The sequence below is a fragment of the Neomonachus schauinslandi genome, chromosome 2, assembly GCF_002201575.2.
Source record: "Neomonachus schauinslandi chromosome 2, ASM220157v2, whole genome shotgun sequence".
In the NCBI taxonomy this organism is placed as follows: domain Eukaryota; kingdom Metazoa; phylum Chordata; class Mammalia; order Carnivora; family Phocidae; genus Neomonachus; species Neomonachus schauinslandi.
Window position 1 is genome coordinate 172,234,234 of NC_058404.1, and position 19,580 is coordinate 172,253,813.

Here is a 19,580-nt window from a genome sequence, read left to right on the forward strand (position 1 = left end):
AGTCTAAAAATGCAGGTCGCTCACTAGCAACACTTGGTTTGAGCCTAAAAACTGGTGATTTACCCATAAAACATTTATCTACAATGACTTTGATTGATACTTAAGGACCAAGTAAAAAATGAAAACTATTTTTTTAAAAAAGACAAACTTCAGTAAATACCCAGGAGAGTGCTAAATTCAAGATGTCCTAATGGTTCTCTGGGGCTTCCGTGGCCAAAACAGACAGGGGCAGGCTGCATGGCCTGCTGGGGACCAGAGGGTGTGGTCCCACAAACCCGCCGTGGAAGAGCAATGGACCCACATCTGAGCCAGAGGACTCATCTAGAGCCCTCCTGGCCCTTGTACTTCCACAGGACTAACTGACCTTTGCAAGCACAGTGATGCTGAATAAGGAAACAACAAGGAAACATGAAGGTGCGTTTATTCACATCCATGCCACCTAAACCTACTGGGTACAGTAAAAGGGACTAAAGAAGGGACGAATTGCAACCTAAACAACAACAAAAACACTGGGACCTCCGTCCCCATGACTTGCAAGTTCTAGTTCAGAAGTCTGCATGCTGGCAAGCCAGCGTCCTCCCTGAGAAGCACGCGTCATGCCTTGTTCTCTTCCTCTGGCATCCTCTGTCCCTCTCAGTTAAGGCCTGGACAGTGCTAGGACGGGGCCGCCGAGTCTCCCCCGGAGCCGTGCTCTGGCGAGGAGGCGTCTCCTCTGCCATCAGTCGCCCGTGGGCCCGGGTCCCGTGAGGTCAGGCTCCGGCCCGCATGGCTCTGCTGTCATCTGCCCCCGGAGCTCCTGCACCGTCTGCAGCAGGGCTGATCGCTCCAGCTCCAAGGCAAGGGTGGCCTGCTTCAGCTTGCTTTCACTGGTCAGAAGCTTCTCAATGGTGGCTTCCAGGCTCTGGATCTTACCATTTGCCACCTGGAGAATAAACGAAGAGAATGTGAACAGCCGAGTGAGAACACATAGGGGCGGGTGGGGGGCATGCCCCCCTACACTCCACCATCCAGCCTTGGAGACACTTTGGAGCCCTACTGTGGCAGAGACAAGCCGGTTTAGCATCAGTTCTTCCGGCCACACAGGAAGACTACATTTCCCAGGCTCCCCCGCAGGAAGGCAGGGACTTCTTCCCTGCTGCGGCTACTCTGAGATGGTTGGTGGCTTCACAGTGCAAAGGGAGCCGGCCCCCGGCCCTGATGACAGGGAAGCCAGCTCTGATCCGGGCCAAGAATGCTTCAAGAACAGGAGGTGGAGCTTCAGGGACAAAGCGACTGCTGCCAGGCCACGCCACTGAGACTTGGAGCCTTACGTATCACTGCAGCACAGCCTGGCCCAGTCGTACAAACACGCTCGTACGTACAGACCGATGTCAGACCGTACAGACCGATGTCAGACCGAGAGGCAGACGGTTCCTCCCCAGGGGAAGGCCCCAGCAGTACCGGGTACCGGCCCTCTGCTCCAGAGGCCTGTCTTCCTACGGTAAGCAGGCCCCACCACCTCAAGGAGTACAGGCACCCCCGGGGAGCACGAGCGGGGCCGGGCAGTGTCTGCGAAGGGCCCCCCACGCACGGTCTCCGCCGCTCCATCTCGCTGATATGTGCAGCTCTGCACATGTGCCCGCTTACATGCGGTGGGGCAAATGGCACATGTATTTTTTTCTCTCATTTTCAAAACACGGGAAACAGGTTCTTGAACAAGACAACACTTGTGCCAGACAGACACCTCACGACTCAAAGTCTAGCTCCGCTGTGCTGGCTGGAACACTCAAAATAGAAGGAAGAAAGGACTGAGCTCCCAAGTCTGCGTGCTCACCAGGCAGGGGCGCTCACGCTGAGTGTGCACCTGCAAGGGGTGCTCTGTGATCCTCACATTCCTACCCAGGCTCGAGGCTTGGGACCGGTCCACCGCCCCCACGGAGGACTGCTCGTGCCACCCAGCTTCATGGCGAGTGGCTCTGCAGGACTGTCACTCTCCTCAACGAGACTGAAGCGCTCTCACGGAAAAAGCACGTCTCATCCTGTACACGGGTTGGGCCTCCCGCAGCACCTAGTTCAATGGCACTGGGTGACTCACAGTTGCTTATTATAAAAAATGTATGTCCCTTATTATTTGGCACCATTTGGTAGGTATATGGAATCGTCTTCTATGTGCGGCTGGACAAAACAGGCGACACTTTGCTCTCCAGCTGCTAGATAACATTAAGTGTTTAACCAGAAAATTAATGGGACCTTGGTGCCTGTCTGACAACTAACAGGAACAGAACAAAGCTAGAAAACGGTCAATTTTGATACTTTGGGGAAATCTATTATATTTAACACCTATCCTTGGACTCTGAAAACTGTCAAAAAAAAAAAAAAAAAAGGAAAGGAGGTGTGAGTCTTACAGAATATATATAGTCTGGCTGCAAGACAGTAAACCCATGTGACTCACGGAGGGAAATGGGAAAATGATCTTCAAGCACCTGCAAACTGACACAACGTAATCCCCGTCCCAAGGCCTGGACAGCAGCAGTGTCTTCCGAACCTCAGCGGCCCTGGCGCCCGGCAAGGCAGGGGCTCCAAATACTGGTGGGTTGGCACAGCTGCAGTCTTGAATGGTCCCTCCGCAAGACCACAGCCGCTCGGTGAAAGAGAGACCATCCCAAGGAGGATGTCAGTCATGACCAATTACCGCTTGGTGCCTTTCTTGAGGAATTTCGAGATCTGAGCAGCTTTTCACAGCCTCTCTCGTCATGAAAGGGGTACAGTATCATAGAAGCGCCATTAAATTACCTGCACCCTTTACCACAAAAAAATCACACGGGCATTAGCCCAATCAACGGAACCTTCCATTTCCATACTGCCTATCTTCATGCGCCAAATGTAAGTCCAAGCTTTGTCAGAAATGTTCCTATCAGGTTCTATTTCAGAGACCTACTTTGTTTGGAAGTCACTTAAAATTACCACCTCCACTGCAGACCGTTACAGGCCAGATAAGGCTCTTTATCCTTGCGAGCCTCCCCTTCGGGGTGCAGCCAAGACATCCTGGAGATACTGTACACAAGCATATTTTCAGTTAGGACACCTCAGTCATAGGGAAAAAAAAGAAGCTAAATTTCAGAATGTGCCTGGTGGTTAGGACTGGGCATCAAAAGCATTTTTCTTTGTTCCTCTACAGTAAATAGCCAGTAGGTCTCCTGGGACAAATCCCTGCTGGGAGGAATGCATTTTGGACAAGGCTGATTTATTAAACTCTCAAATGCTGGCCTTTCTCATATCACAGCCAAGCTTGTGTCTGCAAAGCAGCAACTTTCTATGGAGAAAACAAAGATGCATAGGTCAGGATGGAAGGCTTATTCTAAGGACAGCCCAGGAACACCATAAAATACATACTTTGGGGGCAAATATGTATCTGTCTTTGCAGCAACTCAAAAATTTTTTTAAATCCCTCAGAACAATTCCTTAACATTAACAGCATTACCACCCATTCATGACATTAAGAAAGTAGACCGTATCATTACGTTATTCTATGTGATTGGGAAAGGAGCTGTGCTCAGCAGTTAGGAACTGTGTGTCGCACAGACGAGGGACTCAGGACAGGGCAGGTCAGCAGTCTGCCCAGTGCAACAGTGTGGGTGGACACAACGCTGGATCTGACGAGAGCTGCATCCCCAGGCTTACCCCCATGTCACCCTTCTGTGTGCACGGTCTGTTTGCATTTCTACCACATGTCCTCATCCACATTTATCCATGTTAAAATGGAAGCTTCTAGAGGGGAGAACTATGTCCCTCATTAATCAAACTTTTGTTATTTGTAGTAAGGACTCAACAATCTTGACCATATGCTCTGGTTTGCTTTGTTAGGTAGATCTCTGTGTTACTCCCCTCCCCTAACATCCCTCCATGGACCTAGCTGGTTTCGCTCACAGAAGCCCAAGCCTTTGATTCTCTCATTATTACTCAAAGCACAATTGCTGGCATTCGGCGAACAGCCCCTAGGCATCCTGGACCCAGTTCATCGCTGGGCCTCTCTCCTAAAAGGGTTAAGTGCAGAGACAGCCTCTCAAAAAGTTCCAGGACTGTCTGACCTCAGCAAAGGATAATCTGTCTGCTCCCTAATAAAAAGGAGCAGTTCTCCTGGGATACCTTTGATCCCAACTATAAACAGACCAGGGAGAGGGGAGGTGGGGAGAGGTCCCTCAGTCATGGGAAAACCCAGCCTGCCGGTGGTTTGGTGCGCTAATGATCTACCACACGCTCGGGGCTCAGGAAGCAGCTTTATAAATATGCTCTACCTGCAGTTGTTCAAGGAGGTCAAGGTTCTGTTTGCGCAAGCTGCTGTTGGTCTTCTCTAATTTGTCCATTCTTTGGTTGTCACTGAGAGGAGAGGAATCGATAAGTTCTTCTTGAAGCACGTGGTACTCAACTTCATAGGCTTGTAATTGTTTAGAGATATCCATCTCAAACACCTGTTACATACAGAAAAGTCATCAGGCACTGAAAGTGAGAAAAATCACACATACGCGTACGCAGCCATGTCAGCAAGCATCCCCTAAGCACCTACTCTGGGCCTGGTACTATCAGGGAGAAATAAGGAAAACTCCCTGCATGGAAAAGGTAACAATTCTACTTGGGAAGAAAGAACAAAAGAAGCATTGAGAACTAAACCCAAGATAACAATAGGGACAGGTCTCTGATAACTCATTTTCCAAAAGCCCAAACCTTACTTTTTAAAAGGCTTTTTATAAAAATTTATTTTTAGTTCTTATTTCTATACAGATTTCCTTTTTCTCTGAAAATTCTATTATGTTAGACACATCAGCTGTGGGTCAAAGAGAAAGGAAAAAAACAAAACAACAGAATCACAGCCCTATTTGCCCAGTCACCAAGTCAAAGTTTAATTATAGTTCACTTGGGTTTTTAGAGTTACAAGAACAGCTAAGTAAGGGAACTGTTTACTAAAAAACCCTCATTTGCACATAAGATATGCAGAAATGAGCCAAAACCCAAATGTCGCCCACACAGATGAGTGAACATGAAACAATGCCTTCCTGCTCATAATAGTAACAGTGATCAAAAAACCACCCGCGTGAAAAACAGCCCCGAAGTGCACAAGTGCGTTGTTCGTGTTTGTACTTTCTCTGAGTGAGCTAGGTGGGAGCTGCGCCGAAGAGGGGGCCAGGCGCGGCCACAGCCTCTCTCCGCAGCTGTTTCTGGGGGATCACCCCACGGGCTGTGGCTCTGAGCACAGGACTGAAGTCCCAGAGAGGCTCTGCGTGTGGGTCTGAGCCTTCGGTCATGCTGGCTCCGTAGAAACAAGGCCAGCATCACAGAAAACACATTTAGAGGATGAAGTTAGACCTTTCAAGAGCACAAAGGAACTCTTCACGGTCTTTCCTTAAAAAAGAAATTCCAACGTAGTGAAAATCAATGAAAACCTCATTTTCCCCGACGGCGCCCTATTAGCATTCAAACATGGATGAATCCTATCTTCCCTGAAATCGATATTTCAAAAACCATGTTTACTTTCTCACCATTCCCAACAAACTTCTCTGCCTGGAGATTAATTTTTCAGCTTCCTGCTTTTCAATTTAATTCAATGGACAAGACCAATTAGGCACAAAAGTCATTCTATGCCAAAATACTACACATTGTATTGTGGTGTGCGTGAGTGTGAAAGTTTGCCATATTGATAGGCAATTCTCTGTTGTCCCTCAAAGTGACTGTGAGGTCAGCAGGAATCATCATCTCTATAGTACAGTCAAGAAAACGGACTCAGCCCTCAAATCAGGGCTCCCCTGGCGACACCCTGAATGACCTTGAGCAAGTTACTTGACTTCTCCCGGCCTCGGTTGCTGGCCCTTGACACGGGGTGAGAGCACGCACCTCCAGCATCGCTGTGAGAATTACGTGAAGCGACTCGTGGGAGTTCCCAGCACACACCTGGCAAGGTGAGTAGGTGCCCACTTAGCTAAGGAAGCTGCTTCCACGCGCTTGTCATGAAACCCTCACATTCAACCTTGCGCTTCAGCAAAATTACAAAGGATGCCACACCATGGAACCTCTGAATAGCTCAAACAGAGCAAAACCCGCAAACATTAAAACCGAGACTGCCATGGCACTGGTGTATAATTATAAATATGATGCAGAATAAATGTATAGTTACTTCTTTTCTTCCATGGAGATTTATTTTTAAATGAGCTACTAATGTGGAAAACCTGGGAACAAAACCTGTGGCCTTTAATACAGATTGATGACCTGCTAAGGTTAATGGCTCTCAGCTGTGCACAAAGCTATGCACTCTTTCAGGGCTCCATTAATTCCCAGGAACCATCCTGGGTCATAATCATCGCTGCTTAATTGCATCATTATCTCCTGGCTGCTAAAATACTTAGAGCCCTTGATTTTGCAGTTATGCCCTAGAATTGATCCCAAAGCATGGAAGTATGTGGCTGGCAGAGAAAGGAGAGCCCAGGTCCTCAAACAAGGCTTTTTCGAGTTGCTGTATATATTCTACATGAGCATAATTACAAATGGCTTCATTATCCTACCTACTCGACATGGCATAACACTGTTAATCCATTCATCAAGTGCTGGACATCTAGTTACTTGTAAAGTTTCTGTAGTTATAAATGACAACTCTAAACATCCTCGTACATATGGCTTTTCCCATATTTTGGATTATTTCCTACGAATACATTCCAAGAAATGGGATTACTGAGTCAAAGGGTATGAATATTTTACTGGCTTGTGATACACATCGCCAAATTGCCTCCCAAATGGGAATAATTGATGCACAATGCCATTAACAACACACCAATGTGCCAGATAGTCTACCCTTGGCACTGGGTACCAGCCTTAATATGTTTCATTTTGTTAATCTAGTAGGTAGAGCATTGTATGTTATTTAAATTATGCATGAAGCTAAATATTTTCCCAAATATTTGTTTACTAGATGGATCTCCTTTTCAGTGAATTGTCTGTTTATGTTCTTGGCTCATTTGCTATTGGAGACCCAGTGAGTTCGTCTTTGCAGTCTGTGGACACTCTATGTAATGAAGCCATTAACCCTGACGTCTGCAGACTTGGCCACATACTTTCCACCTTCCCAGCCTCCAGGCCTTGCCCCCCACCCCCCGCCCCCATCTGTCCATCTCAATGAGTTGAGCAGGGTGCCTGGGGATCGGCCACCAGGGGCTACAGTGCCTGTAGTGAATTTAAAAATTAGAAACCCAACTAAAAACTGGTCTGTTTTTTATGATCACCACATGCAAGCAATTCTAAACAATCCCAGTGGTAAGATATTCCTCCTCACTGTTCCCCACCCTTTTGGAACGGCCCTGATTGGCCTTGGAAAAATCCCTTGTTTTCAGCCCAGCAAGCTGCCCAAAACTGCCTGAGCCGCGAGGGCTCCTCCCCGCGCAGAAGAGGCCGTCCCAACACTGGGGATTTGAGGAGCGGCTCCTGAACAAAGGAACCTTGTTAAGATTCTGGTTTCTATCCTACAAGCTCAACTAGAACAGGGAATTGTCTAGTGTGTTCAATGAAGCTGCCCATAGCAGAGCTTTTCAAATGTTCGTGTGTGTGTGTGTGTGTGTGTGTGTGTGTGTGTGTGTGTGTGTGTGAATCCCCTGGGGCTCGTTAAAATGCAGATTCTGACTCAGCAGGCCTGGGGCGAGGCCCCAGATTCTGCATTTCTGACAAGTTCCTACAGGGTACAAGGACAGGTGCGGGTCTGGGGCCACACTCTGAATTCTGCCCCAAGGACGTTGACAACCGGCTCTTTGCCCTGTCTCCCAAAGTCCCCTCCACCTTTGTTTCCTTCCTTACACTGAAATGAGCCGGCAGACGCAGACAGCACTGGCTGTGACAAGCACAAACCTGACCTCCTCCTCTTGGTTTCTGTTTATTCCCAGGGTTTCCCCCTTGTTGGGTCAGAGGATTTTTATGGCTCATAATCAACTGACAGTTAAACTGAGGACCTGCCACAGAGACTTCAGAGACCCTTCTCCTTCTGCCCTGGGCTCTGTCAACTCTGGACCTGCCCATACTGAACCAAAGCCGCGGAGCCCTATCCTAGCTCCCTCTCTCCCTTCCTGGATGCAGGCTATGTCCCCACTGCTCAAGCTGAGGCCATCCACAGAAAAGTCAGCGAATGAAATGGAGCCATAACGATCACAGAGGCCCACTGAGACTTCCACATACAAGACAGTATGCTCTGTCGGGTGCAGTGAATGCTCTGTCACTTGCACCCTGTGGACCTCCAAGACTTGAGCCTGGGGGCCCTCTCAGGCTGCCAAGGAGTCGCACCGTACCTCAGGCCTCATCTCCGAGTGGGACTTGAAACTAGAGCACCCTCTAGGTGGGGAGGGGGCAGTGAGCCTGACAGATGTCAAGTTCCAGATGGAAAGCATGGGAGGGCAAGAGGGTAGAGAGCTGGGCTTCCCATCAAGACTCTTGGTAGGATGAAAACCTGGGCCCCAAAATGTAGATTTTTGTGTTCCCCACACTGCTGCTCCCAATCCACAACCACCCTTCCCTTCAAAGTTCAATGCTAAGGTATCTAGAATTTCTCTCAATTCTGTGATTAGGAATCAGCAGAGCCCCCTGTGGACTGAATCTGACCCACTGTATGTTTTTGTAAATAAAATTTTACTGCAACACAGTCACTTCATTCATGTACGTATTACTGGTCGCCCTTTGGCTGCAAAGGCAGAGTAGAGTGACTACAACAGAGACCTTCTGGCCCACAGAGCCTGAAAGACTTACTATCTGGCCCACTGCAGAAAACGTCTGCTGACCCCTGTTCTTAGCTCATTCCTCAGGCCCAGCTGAATTCAACTGTCCCAATTCCCAATCAGCAGTGCGCACTCCACCAGCCTGGCTCCCATATGCCCTTGCATAGGCACCACTGTGGCTCTTACCACATTTGGAGTTACTGGATTCCATGCTCATTCTCTGCACAGGATGGGCTCCGGTGTCAGAGACACATTACATTCTTGGCTCTGCCATCGCACACAGGGTGTTGGGCATGTTACTCTATCCATGCCCAGTTTCCCCACCTATAAAAATGGGGATTATAATACACATCCCAGGATTTTAAGGATTTTAAGGATTCAGTGGAATAAAGGATCCCAAGCTTAAGACAGTTGCCTGAAACAAATCAGGTGCACACACATGTGCACACACACAAAACTCTCTCCATGCTGTGTCCATTTCTATTCCTCCAACATTTAAAGAGAACCTGATACTGTGAATAAGTATTCTTTACAGAAAAAGGAGAAAATGGGATTCTTTTCTGGGGCTCAATATCCAGGAGGTAAACTGAATGTCAGGTGAGACTGCCCACCTTAGAGCCAGGAGCCAGGTCGAGGCACCCCCCGGGGAACAGACGTGAGGTAACCAAGGCTCTCTGCGTTTGCCCCAGGGGCCATAAAATATAAGTATATGCAGTGAAAGCTCTAAAAGGGAATCAGTGCACATAAATGCCAAAAATTAAAGAATCAAAAGGGCAGAGAATTCAGTATTAACATACAGGTAAAATATAGAAAAACCTTTGTAATTAAATGATGCCCGGAGGCGCGTGGTGGTGTTGAGAAGCTGCTAAGTCACTCTGAGGCAAGAGAAGCCCCACCGCTCCCCTCGGCAGCAGGGTGACCAAGGGCCAGCGAGTTTGCCTCTTTGCGCCCTATGCTCCTCATGGGTTAAAACCACCTATCCTCTCAGGAATGCGGTCATGATGAAATGAGATCCTGTGCATATGTAGATTCACACAGAACCTGGCAGAAAATAGGGCCTGAACAAGCCAAAGCTATTCACATTGAGAGAAACGTGCCAGGGAAGCAAAATACAGAGAGATGCATCAATTCACTAAAAATGAAAGTGCAGAGTGGAAAAGCAGTGCCCTTTTGAAGGACGGGTGTAGGAAATGTGCGGAGATCCAGAGTCACCCGGGCTCACACCGGCTCCCCTCCCCAGGCCACACCTGCTTCTTTCTCTGTGCTCCACACTGAAGGAGGGGTAGCAAATAAAACCAAAAACACCGCATCTGGGTGCAGTCCGCCAGAATCACTGGATTCCTGTTGGACTGTCAGAAGTCCTCAGAATAAGGGTTTGTTTAAAAATTAGCTCTGTTTCACTACTAGTTTTTACCTAACTGCTCTATGCTTGCATTGCACTGGGAGCAGGTGAGGTAAATTCTAGGCTTAGGAGGGGCCTGATTGCTGGTCCCAATGCAGAAATCCCTTCCAGAGCATTCTCAGCCATCCAGCCCCTGGACACTTGCAGTGGTGATCCACCCTCTACTAAATAAATAGCTCAGTCCTTCAGAGTCAGCAAACATTACTAGAAGATTCTTCTTTATACAGAGTCAAATCTGCTCTCGCCCCAAACCAGACCATCTAGTTGTAATTCTGGCTCAATTCACCCTTGCCCCTAACATTTGAGAGAAACAGTTCTACTGGCTACAGAAACCAGAGGTGCTCAAGCCACAGATGTGGAACTGAATTCTATTAAAAAAAACAAAAACAAAACACATCATGAAACAAATCTCTAGAATATATACTATCACGATTTTGCTATCAAAGGGTTATTTTTAGAAAATTCCAAATAATAGCACATAGCAGGAAAAATACCAAAGCACTCCTACTGTAAGAGCCTACACTGAATAGCACATGTGTTTCAGAAGAACAAACAACTAGGGGTGAAGCCCCTTAACCATAAGCAACTACCGATAACCTGTGCTGGTTGTCAGCACTGACCACTGCCCCCTTGTTCACACGTGACACAGCCCCATCACATTCCCAACATACGCGCGCTCGGACATGCACTTAAGTCACTGAACATGTATTTGGCCATATGCTTCCTACCTGCTGGGCAACACACGAGATGCTGCCCACGATAAAGTGGTAGGAGGCAGGTCCCGATCAAAAGAAAATTAAGCTCTCCAAATCCAGGAGGGCGTAAGCCTTTGGAAGGTCGGACTGAAGCATACCTGACTGATGGTCTTTTCCATTTGCACCAAGCCCAGATTGGGAAGGGTGTTTTTTATAAAGTCAACTATGGTTTCTAGGTTTTCATGTTGCAGAATCAAGGGCTTATGGCTTCCCAACAGACTTAATGCCACTTTAAATATGACCTCTGATCCCTGAAGAAAGATCATATCTGGGAAAATACAGAAATGCAGAAAGTTAAACCAGACCAGTTTCCGATGAAGTAACATTGCGTTTTCTTGTCCACACATCAGAGCAGGATGGTGGGGAACTGTAAGCCCAAACTGCACTTTATTTCCTTTTTAAGTGCCTGATATTTCAGATAAGGTTGTCAAGACAATATTGCAAATAGTAAAAGAAATACAGATAAACGTACTGCTAAGCTATTGTCACAGGTTCAATCTTTGTTATTGTTCTAAAAATATATTAAACTCTTAACATGCTTCAAAAGTTAAAAGAAAACTTTTTATTACACTATTTTTCTAGAAATGCTCTGGGGTTTTAAAAGAGCTCCTAAAACACATTTTTATGAGTAAAACTGAAAGATGTTTAGATACACAGCATCAGAAATTAAGATAAAAAAACTGCACCTCTTTCCCGTTTTGAAAGGAACTAAAAGATCTCTAAAATCTGTAAAATGTCTGCAGAGTTGCAAAAGTACATTATTAAATACTTGCCAGTATGCTGGATTTTAGCATAATGCAGTAAAAACCATCTTCCTTCAGAGAAATAAAAAGAACTCCGTCAGAGTTATTTTCTAGTTCTTGCCATAGTTTTTTCTTCCAACAGTTGGCCAATGTTAGCAACCCCTACACTGACTGGACGTGCTGAGAGGGAGGGCAAGTGGCCCAGGCAACGGGGTGAGCAGCCAGCCTCGCCCCTGGCTCCCCCTTCCTCACAGAGCTGAAGCCACTTGACAAAGAGTCAAATCGCCCTGGGGCCAAAGCACACCCCTAGCAACTAATTGTTTGATGACTAAATTCAGGCAAGTAACCTAACTGGAATTAAAAATACAAGAAAAAAATATCATTTTAAAGATGAGGGCATAAATCTAATTAGAGGCAACTGTCAATATGGGGGCTGGGGGGCTGCAGGGATAATGACAGACACAAAGTAGTGGTCCAGTTCATCAAGTTCTGGAAGACAAAAGCAGGTGAGAGGAAGAATCCCCCCAGCATTGGGCTTCTCTAGGTGGTTTAGCGTGACAAGGCAGAGGAGCCATCAAGAAACAGGAAAGGCTCGGGGCGCCTGGGTGGCTCAGCTGTTAAGCGTCTGCCTTCAGCTCAGGTCGTGATCCCAGGGTCCCGGGATCAAGCCCCGCATCGGGCTCCCTGCTCAGTGGGAAGCCTGCTTCTCCTTCTCCCACTCCCCCTGCTTGTGTTCCCTCTCTTGCTGTGTCTCTCTAGGTCAAATAAATAAATAAAATCTTTAAAAAAAAAGAAAGAAAGAAAAGAAGCAAGAAAGGCTGGAAGCTGCTAACATGGGGAAGGGGAAGGTGTCCGCGTCAGAGTGGTTTGTGGGCTGCGCACAGGGCAGGCCTCGGCGCCGACCGGCCGGGTCAGCCCTGGGGATGCTCAGGGCCTCAGCCACACCGGCAGACCTGGTGCCAGGGTGGGTTGTCGACCCATCTCTCTCACAGAGCTCAGGGCCACACTGTTTCCACAAACGTCACAAGTGCTCACAGTTCAGACGGCCCCACGAAGCTGGAAAGGCCCCAGGAAGCTGAAAAGAGGAGGGCGGCCTCCTTCTTAGGTGTGGCTGCAGAGGCTGGGAAGATAAGTTAGAGAACTAGTCGTATCTTTGAAATCTGAGCTTCGGGGAAGTACTATGTGTATCAAGACAGCCCTCTATAAGAATATTCTTGTGAAATGTCTGCTTTATGAAATACACAGTCTAACCCACGTAATTCATCACTACAGAAAATACAAAAGATCTCAAACAGCACTATAACAAAGATGTGTTTTTAAAAAGAAGTATTTCCCAAAACAAACTTGAAGCTTCTGGGTTTGGACAGCAAGACTTCCTTTCAGTAGATCAACTTTTATAGCTGAAGAAATATAGATGGTATCAAACAGAATACCAAGCCTTCTGTGCAAGGGTCCTGGGAGAGGACTTCAAGACCGGCCCAACTGCGACAGCTCAGTGTCTTTAGTCTCTGAGAGACATGTACTAGTAACTAGACAGAGTGCCACATCTAAGCCAAGTAAGAGAAATAATTATCGGGGAAGTTTTATGAGCACAATCAAATATGCAATCCATATCAGCAATCTCTTAAGGCAGACAACAGGTCTTTCACGTTTTATTGGTGGTTTTGTTGTTGTTGCTGTTGTTTTAGAGAGGGGGGTAGGAGGGGCAGAGGGAGGGAGAATCTTACTTAAGAGGCTCCACACCCAGCATGAAGCCAGACATGGGCTCCATCTCACAACCCTGAGATCACGACCTGAGCTGACATCAAGAGTCGAACGCTTAACTGACTGAGCCACCCAGATGCCCCAGGATCTTGGTTTTTGTAACAAATTTACTAGCGGAGTGCTCCCTAGCATTCTAAACTCTGACTTTTCTGGGCCGTATGAAGAAAACAAAAAAAAAGTTCGGAGAGGTGGTGGGGTCTTTTTTGTTTTTATTTTTATACTCTTTGAATATATATCCCTGGATATATTTGTCTCATTGGTTCTGACTATATTTAATATAATACAAATGTTCTTTCCTAATGCTATTCCCAGCACCTTAAGAGCACTCTTCTATCTGCTGAGAAGTTTCTCTCATTTAAGTCAGCAAGCATTCACTGAGCATCTAATATATGCCAGGCTTTGTACTAGGTACCAGAGATCAAGCCATGAATGAAAGCACAAAGAGCAAATTGCAGAGACACCAAAAGCTGTTGGTTTGGTAGAGTTATGCCCAGGTGTTAGGAGAACAAAAGGGATGGAAAAAATTCTAAGGAAAGGTGGCTGCCAAACCCAATCTTGAAGAAGCAAAAGAAACTTGCGAGGTCAGGAGTTAGGAAGGAAAGAGGGGGAAAAGGAGGTGTAAATGCCCAGAGGGGTGAGAGCAGCAAGCCCCAGAAGCCCAGCCACTGGCTCTGTGGGGCAGCAGGTGGGGGCGGGTCATCAAGGGCTTTCCGTCCAGACATCAGCATTCTAACTTTACCCAGAGCACAGCAGGGGTCAGCCAAGACTTCCTGTCCCCTTTTTTCCGGAGTAGGTCAGTGCGCTGGTAAGGAGATGATATTAACGAGACCCAGTCGGAGTCTGCTCCTTGCCAAGGCTATTTAGCTTTAGACAGAGAAAAGCCACCACAGATGAGACCACCTGACTCCCACCCGCAGACTCAGGGGGTCCTGCTGCCGGCCACAAGATGCTCGCCTAGAGCTGCTGGAGGCCCACTCCAGGTGCCTACCCTCCTGAAGGCAAGCCGGCCGGCCACAGGAGTCCGGCTGGGGGAGCTGGGCCCCAGAAGCCAGTCAGCCTGGGGAGGCCTCAAATAAGGAGCTCATTTCGGGTAATGATGAAGGAATGTGCCAGAAGGCTTAAAGGAAGGACCTCCCCCACCCCCCTGCCCGCCAAAATTTTGCTTGGAAGCAGGGACTCCTGAATTTATCTGACTAGCCTTGGGGGCAGTATCTATAACCCTTAAATAATGACTACCTTTTTCTCACTCTGGAAATTTTAAAACTTAAATAATTAAGGAATTGCAGAGAAAAATGTTACCTATAAACTCACTGCTCCAACCCAATTATTTTCATTTTTGTCCATCTTCCAATCCTTATACATTTACATTCTGGAAATAAATGGCGGCCCCCAGAAGCCCTGCTCCCCACACTGCAGCCAACTTCCCTTCCCTCCTGCTTCAAGCCACCCAGAAACAGGCAAAGGGTTTTATCAGGCAGGAAGTAAGGGGAACCTGAAATTCAGCTGACTCGGCCACTTTTGCAAATTATTTGCTGAGAACAATGCAAATAACCACTTTCCTTTGAAGACACTTCGGCAGCCCTGTTGTTCTGTTATTGTGTTAACCTATCGGAACTCTGCTGGAAATGCCCATGACCTAAAGGTGCAGTTTTCCTGGGGGGGGTGGGGAACGGGACTGTAGGTGGGGGGCGGGGGACCATCTATGCAAAGCACAAGGCCAGTGAAATGAAATTATCCTGTATCCTCTTTTCCAGCCTCCTTTGTCGCTTTCAAGGGCAAGCCCTCTCCTAACTCTCTCCTGGGAGGCTGGGGTGCTCTGGGTGTGAGAACCCCCGCTTCCTACCAGGACCAGGTGGGAGGAACATGAAGGATGCTGAAGATCTGCAGCAGGACCACAGCACAAACAGGGCTTGCACAAACTCACTTCCCTGCCACTGGATCACGTTCCCCGGGGGAGCCTTTTTTTCCTGGCTGTTTAAACCATCTTGTTTTCTCAAGTCTATTTTAGTCCTAAAGCCTCTCTGAATCCTTCCCGGTATTACAGGTGGCTTCTGTGTTTTCTGCCAAACCCTTCCTTTCTACACTCCACCTCCTCCCTCATCCACTTGGCAGCACATCCTCTAGCAAACATCAGGAGCCTCAGACCACAGCCGCCTCCTCCATCAGGAACAAGCCAGGGCCTATTTTTCAGATTTTTTTTTCCCCCAAAGGTAGGTGTGATCTGAAGGTGAACAGAGCAAGCATCTCTCCCAGGACCCCTCTCCACCCGAACTGAAGACATACAGGAGAAGGCTATTTTACATCCTGTGACACCCGAACAGGAGGGCTGATATTCCGGAAGTGTGATCACCATGGGAAGGTTAAGGTGCAAGCATCACTGGCTGGTGTTCCTCCAAGGAGCATATACTTAATGCGAAGTAACCTGTTAATTAATATATGAGTTATGCTGTCTGCAAGCTGAGAATCCTGCACTTCCATACGAAATGGTGAACAGCTGACAAAGGTCCGTTTGTTTTTAGGGTTTATTCAGGCCTAAAGGCTTACAATGAAATGGGCTTCAGGCCCAAATAGACTACAGTGTATGAATGGCAGGTTTGGGGATTTAAAACTAAGCCATCCACCATCATGGAGCTTAACAAACACAGTTCAAGTCACCAATGCTAAATGCAGAAGTGGTTTTTAAAAAACCTTCCTATGGAACCTACTAATAAAATGGTTTGGTTTTAAGTCCTCGCAGATGGAATAAACTGTGCAAAAAACAAAAACCAACAGTTTTTGCAAAATGACATCACACACAGTGCTGCCTTGAGTTCCCACTTCCTGCCTACAATCTGAGGAGTCTCAGCCGGCTGGATAAGGACCCACTTAGTACAGCAGGGGTCTGTGCACAGGACCCAGGAGTTACACACACTGGCATCTTTATGCACAGTGTAGGAGAGCCTCCAAGACTCACCACTGATTACATAATAGAAATAGCCTGCTCTTGCTGGCTTTAGCTTTTAATTTATGAAGTCGGCAGAATGAGCTTTAGAGTTTCGAATATTCTCTAACAGGAGGGCTGTCATCTCCAAAGCAGAGTTCTTTTTTTTTTTTTTTTTTTAAGATTTTATTTATTTATTTGAGAGAGAGAGAATGAGAGAGAGCACATGAGAAGGGGGAGGGTCAGAGGGAGAAGCAGACTCCCCGCCGAGCAGGGACCCCGATGCGGGACTCGATCCAGGGACTCCAGGATCATGACCTGAGCCGAAGGCAGTCGCTTAACCAACTGAGCCACCCAGGCGCCCCAAAGCAGAGTTCTTACTTATGCAACTCTCCCAGAGTTCTATGGCCCTGGTGTCCCCAGAGCTACCTGCAAGGCAGCAGCCAAAGGCCCAGGCGGCCATCCCTCAGTGCTGACCCTCTCATCGGAGTCCCCTTTGCAGAATTTATCTCACAAATGCTGTAATTCGATGCTTGAGCTGTTTTCAAAGCATGAACACCAACCCCCCCTTCCCACCCACCTCTTTCAATCCTCACTCCTGTTACCCTGTTTTGAAAAATACAGTAAAAAATCAGGAGAAAAAGTGGACTAATGATTTTCAATTTCCAGAGTAAGAAAAGTAAAAAAACACAGACATTTTTGGCAAGAAAGACTTCTAGCCGACAGCTAGAGATCTTATGATTTTGGTGACTCTTTTGTTAGTAAACTAAGCAGATAATTTTCAGGCTTTTAATTCTTTTTTTTTAATATTTGTTTAAAGATTTTATTTACTTGAGAGAGCGAGAGCACAAACAGGGGGAGGGGCAGAGGAAGTGGGAGAAGCAGGCTCCCTGCTGAGCAGGCAGCTCCATCCCAGGACCCTGGAATCATGACCTGAGCCGAAGGCAGATTCTTTTTTTAATTTTTTTTTTTTTTTTTAAGATTTTTATTTATTTGCGAGAGAGAGAATGAGAGACAGAGAGCATGAGAGGGAGGAGGGTCAGAGGGAGAAGCAGACTCCCTGCTGAGCAGGGAGCCTGATGTGGGACTTGATCCCGGGACTCCAGGATCATGACCTGAGCCGAAGGCAGTCGCTTAACCAACTGAGCCACCCAGGTGCCCCCGAAGGCAGATTCTTAACCAACTGAGCCACCCAGGCGCCCCAATTATCTTCTTTTTAAACTATGGTATAAAACCTTCATGAAATCTCACTAATGATTTATTTAACCAGGAAAGATTTTTTTAGTATCTTTTTCCAATGCTGCTTTTTTTTAAGGGACAGAAAGTAAGAATCAGTTTGGGGAGGGAGTTATGCAAAAAGGGGTGGGGGTAGTGAATATTTTAAGAACACGGACTCTTCTAGTAAAGCCCAACAGGACATTCTTTAGAAGTTCTTGCAGATAGGAATAAGAATAAAAAATTTGTACTCTGGGGGAAAGAGGTGCGAAGACCAACTCAGTGCCCACTTATGTTAAAAAGCAAATTTCAGGATTTCTAAAATTTGGATCTACAAAGCTGTCTTTCCCAAGCATGCCAAAGGAGTGCTCTCTCAATGGTTCTGGACACCCCCTCCCCCTTTGAGATGTTCTCTAATTCCAGAAGCAAATCTAAAAAAGTATGAGAAGAGTGCAGATTTTTAAACTATCAGGTGAGTGAACATCAGTGACACTTTAAAAACATTCGATGGGTGATGATTATCAATTTTTTAATAACTTCCATAGTAAAAAAAAAAAAAAATTAAAAAGAACCTGAATTGTCAACATGATTCTTTCACTCTGATGTAGGGAAACCCACTGTGGGAGAACTACCTGTGCTCCTGGCATCACTCGGCTCCTGGAGCTCAAGTGCACCTGCTTCCCCCACCATCTCAAGGCCACTGAGACTGCACGTGAACACCCGCTTGACTTTGACAGAGACAATCTTCTCCAAAAGTAAATCAAGAAAGTAGGAGATGGCGTGAAATGTGAGCCCCCACATGGAAGGGACTGAGGCGTCTGGGAAGAAGAGGCGGGGGCCTGTGAGGGTGGACCAGTGAGTGAGTCATCAGCATGGAGGGGGTCCTTGCAGACTGAGCTGGCAGAGGAAATGAAGAGCCAAGGGCAGGAGAAGAAGATAAACAGGAAGGGATGTGAAGGGAATCGAGGAAAAACAGGAGCCCAGAAGTCATCAGTTGAAGTTTGAAGGAGCCGTCACGTCAGAGAGGTGGAGGAAGACAATTCATGAGACATACATGCCTGGAATACAAGCATGGGGCCCCCTGGCCAACTCTTTAAAGATCTCTGCCCTGGGGAGAGCCTGGTGGTGAGGGATTGGGTCTAAACCCCACCAGATGACAGTGTCCAGGGAAGCCACTGAGAATCAGAGAAAGTGAAGTTCACAAAACCCAATGCCAACTAGACTCCGAATGTCAAACACCACCCTGTTCTTGTCGAAGATACAGGTATAAAAGTAAGGATGCTCACCAGGGAACGAGAATACATGTTTCCTACCTGACAGGAGAAAGCTGGTTTGGGCAAACGGATGGACACCCACTTACCAAAGACTCTGGCTACAAATCCCAGTGGGAACTGGGAGGCAAACACGGTGAGAAACCAGGGCGCGGCATAGAGGCTGGGGCCGATTTCGTGCTCCTCGAGGTGATTGTAGAGGTCTCTGTGGTAATCGTGAAGAAGCCTTGAGAGCTGGTACATCTGGATCTGCGGGGACAGACACACACACAGTGTCAGAACCAGATACCTGCTACTGTGTTCAGTTACTTATCCCGTTCACAGGCTGTGAGAGAAGAATGATTACACTGTTAGATATTCTGTTTGGAGTGTGATAACCACTGATCTCAACCGCTCACTTACCCATCGAGCACTTGCTGGGGGCCTGGTGCACAGGAGGTACTGGCCAGGGGGAGCCCAGAACAAGAATGTCAGGTCGTCTCCTACCGCTTCCTTTCTTTCTACTGCTCCCTGAGCTCCTTGGCTACTAGAATCTAAACATCTGTCTTGTGGGAACATTTCACATATTCTCTTAGAAAATACACATCCCTATCAAAACCTGCACCTGGGGGAATTCAAAATCTAAGAGTGAAGTGGGGGCATAAGATGATTCTGGGGAAGGATTCTATTACACCTATTCACTTAGTAAATTTGCTCTAGAACCCCCGAAATTACTCAACAGGCAGGACAGGTTCTTTAGGTTTATTAATATATGAAATATACAGATCCTGGGCAAGTTAAAATAAGAAGACAA

General features: G+C 47.1%; 1 protein-coding gene across 6 annotated transcripts in view; it reads right to left on the reverse strand.

Annotated features, from left to right (window-relative positions):
• Positions 1-335: 335 nt before the first annotated feature.
• The window catches only part of TBC1D1 (TBC1 domain family member 1), a 215,689-nt gene continuing 196,444 nt past the window's right edge, over positions 336-19,580 (reverse strand). For 5 of the 6 annotated variants that reach the window (XM_044913007.1, XM_044913008.1, XM_044913005.1 and 2 more), the window contains 4 exons: positions 18,877-19,036; positions 10,973-11,142; positions 4,275-4,448; positions 336-922 (listed from right to left, as the gene is read on the reverse strand). In XM_044913007.1, coding sequence (XP_044768942.1) covers positions 719-922; positions 4,275-4,448; positions 10,973-11,142; positions 18,877-19,036 — 708 coding nt within the window. In that variant the 3' untranslated portion in view covers positions 336-718. The remainder of the gene's footprint in view (positions 923-4,274; positions 4,449-10,972; positions 11,143-18,876; positions 19,037-19,580) is intronic. The other variant, XM_044913006.1, reaches the window with a different exon arrangement.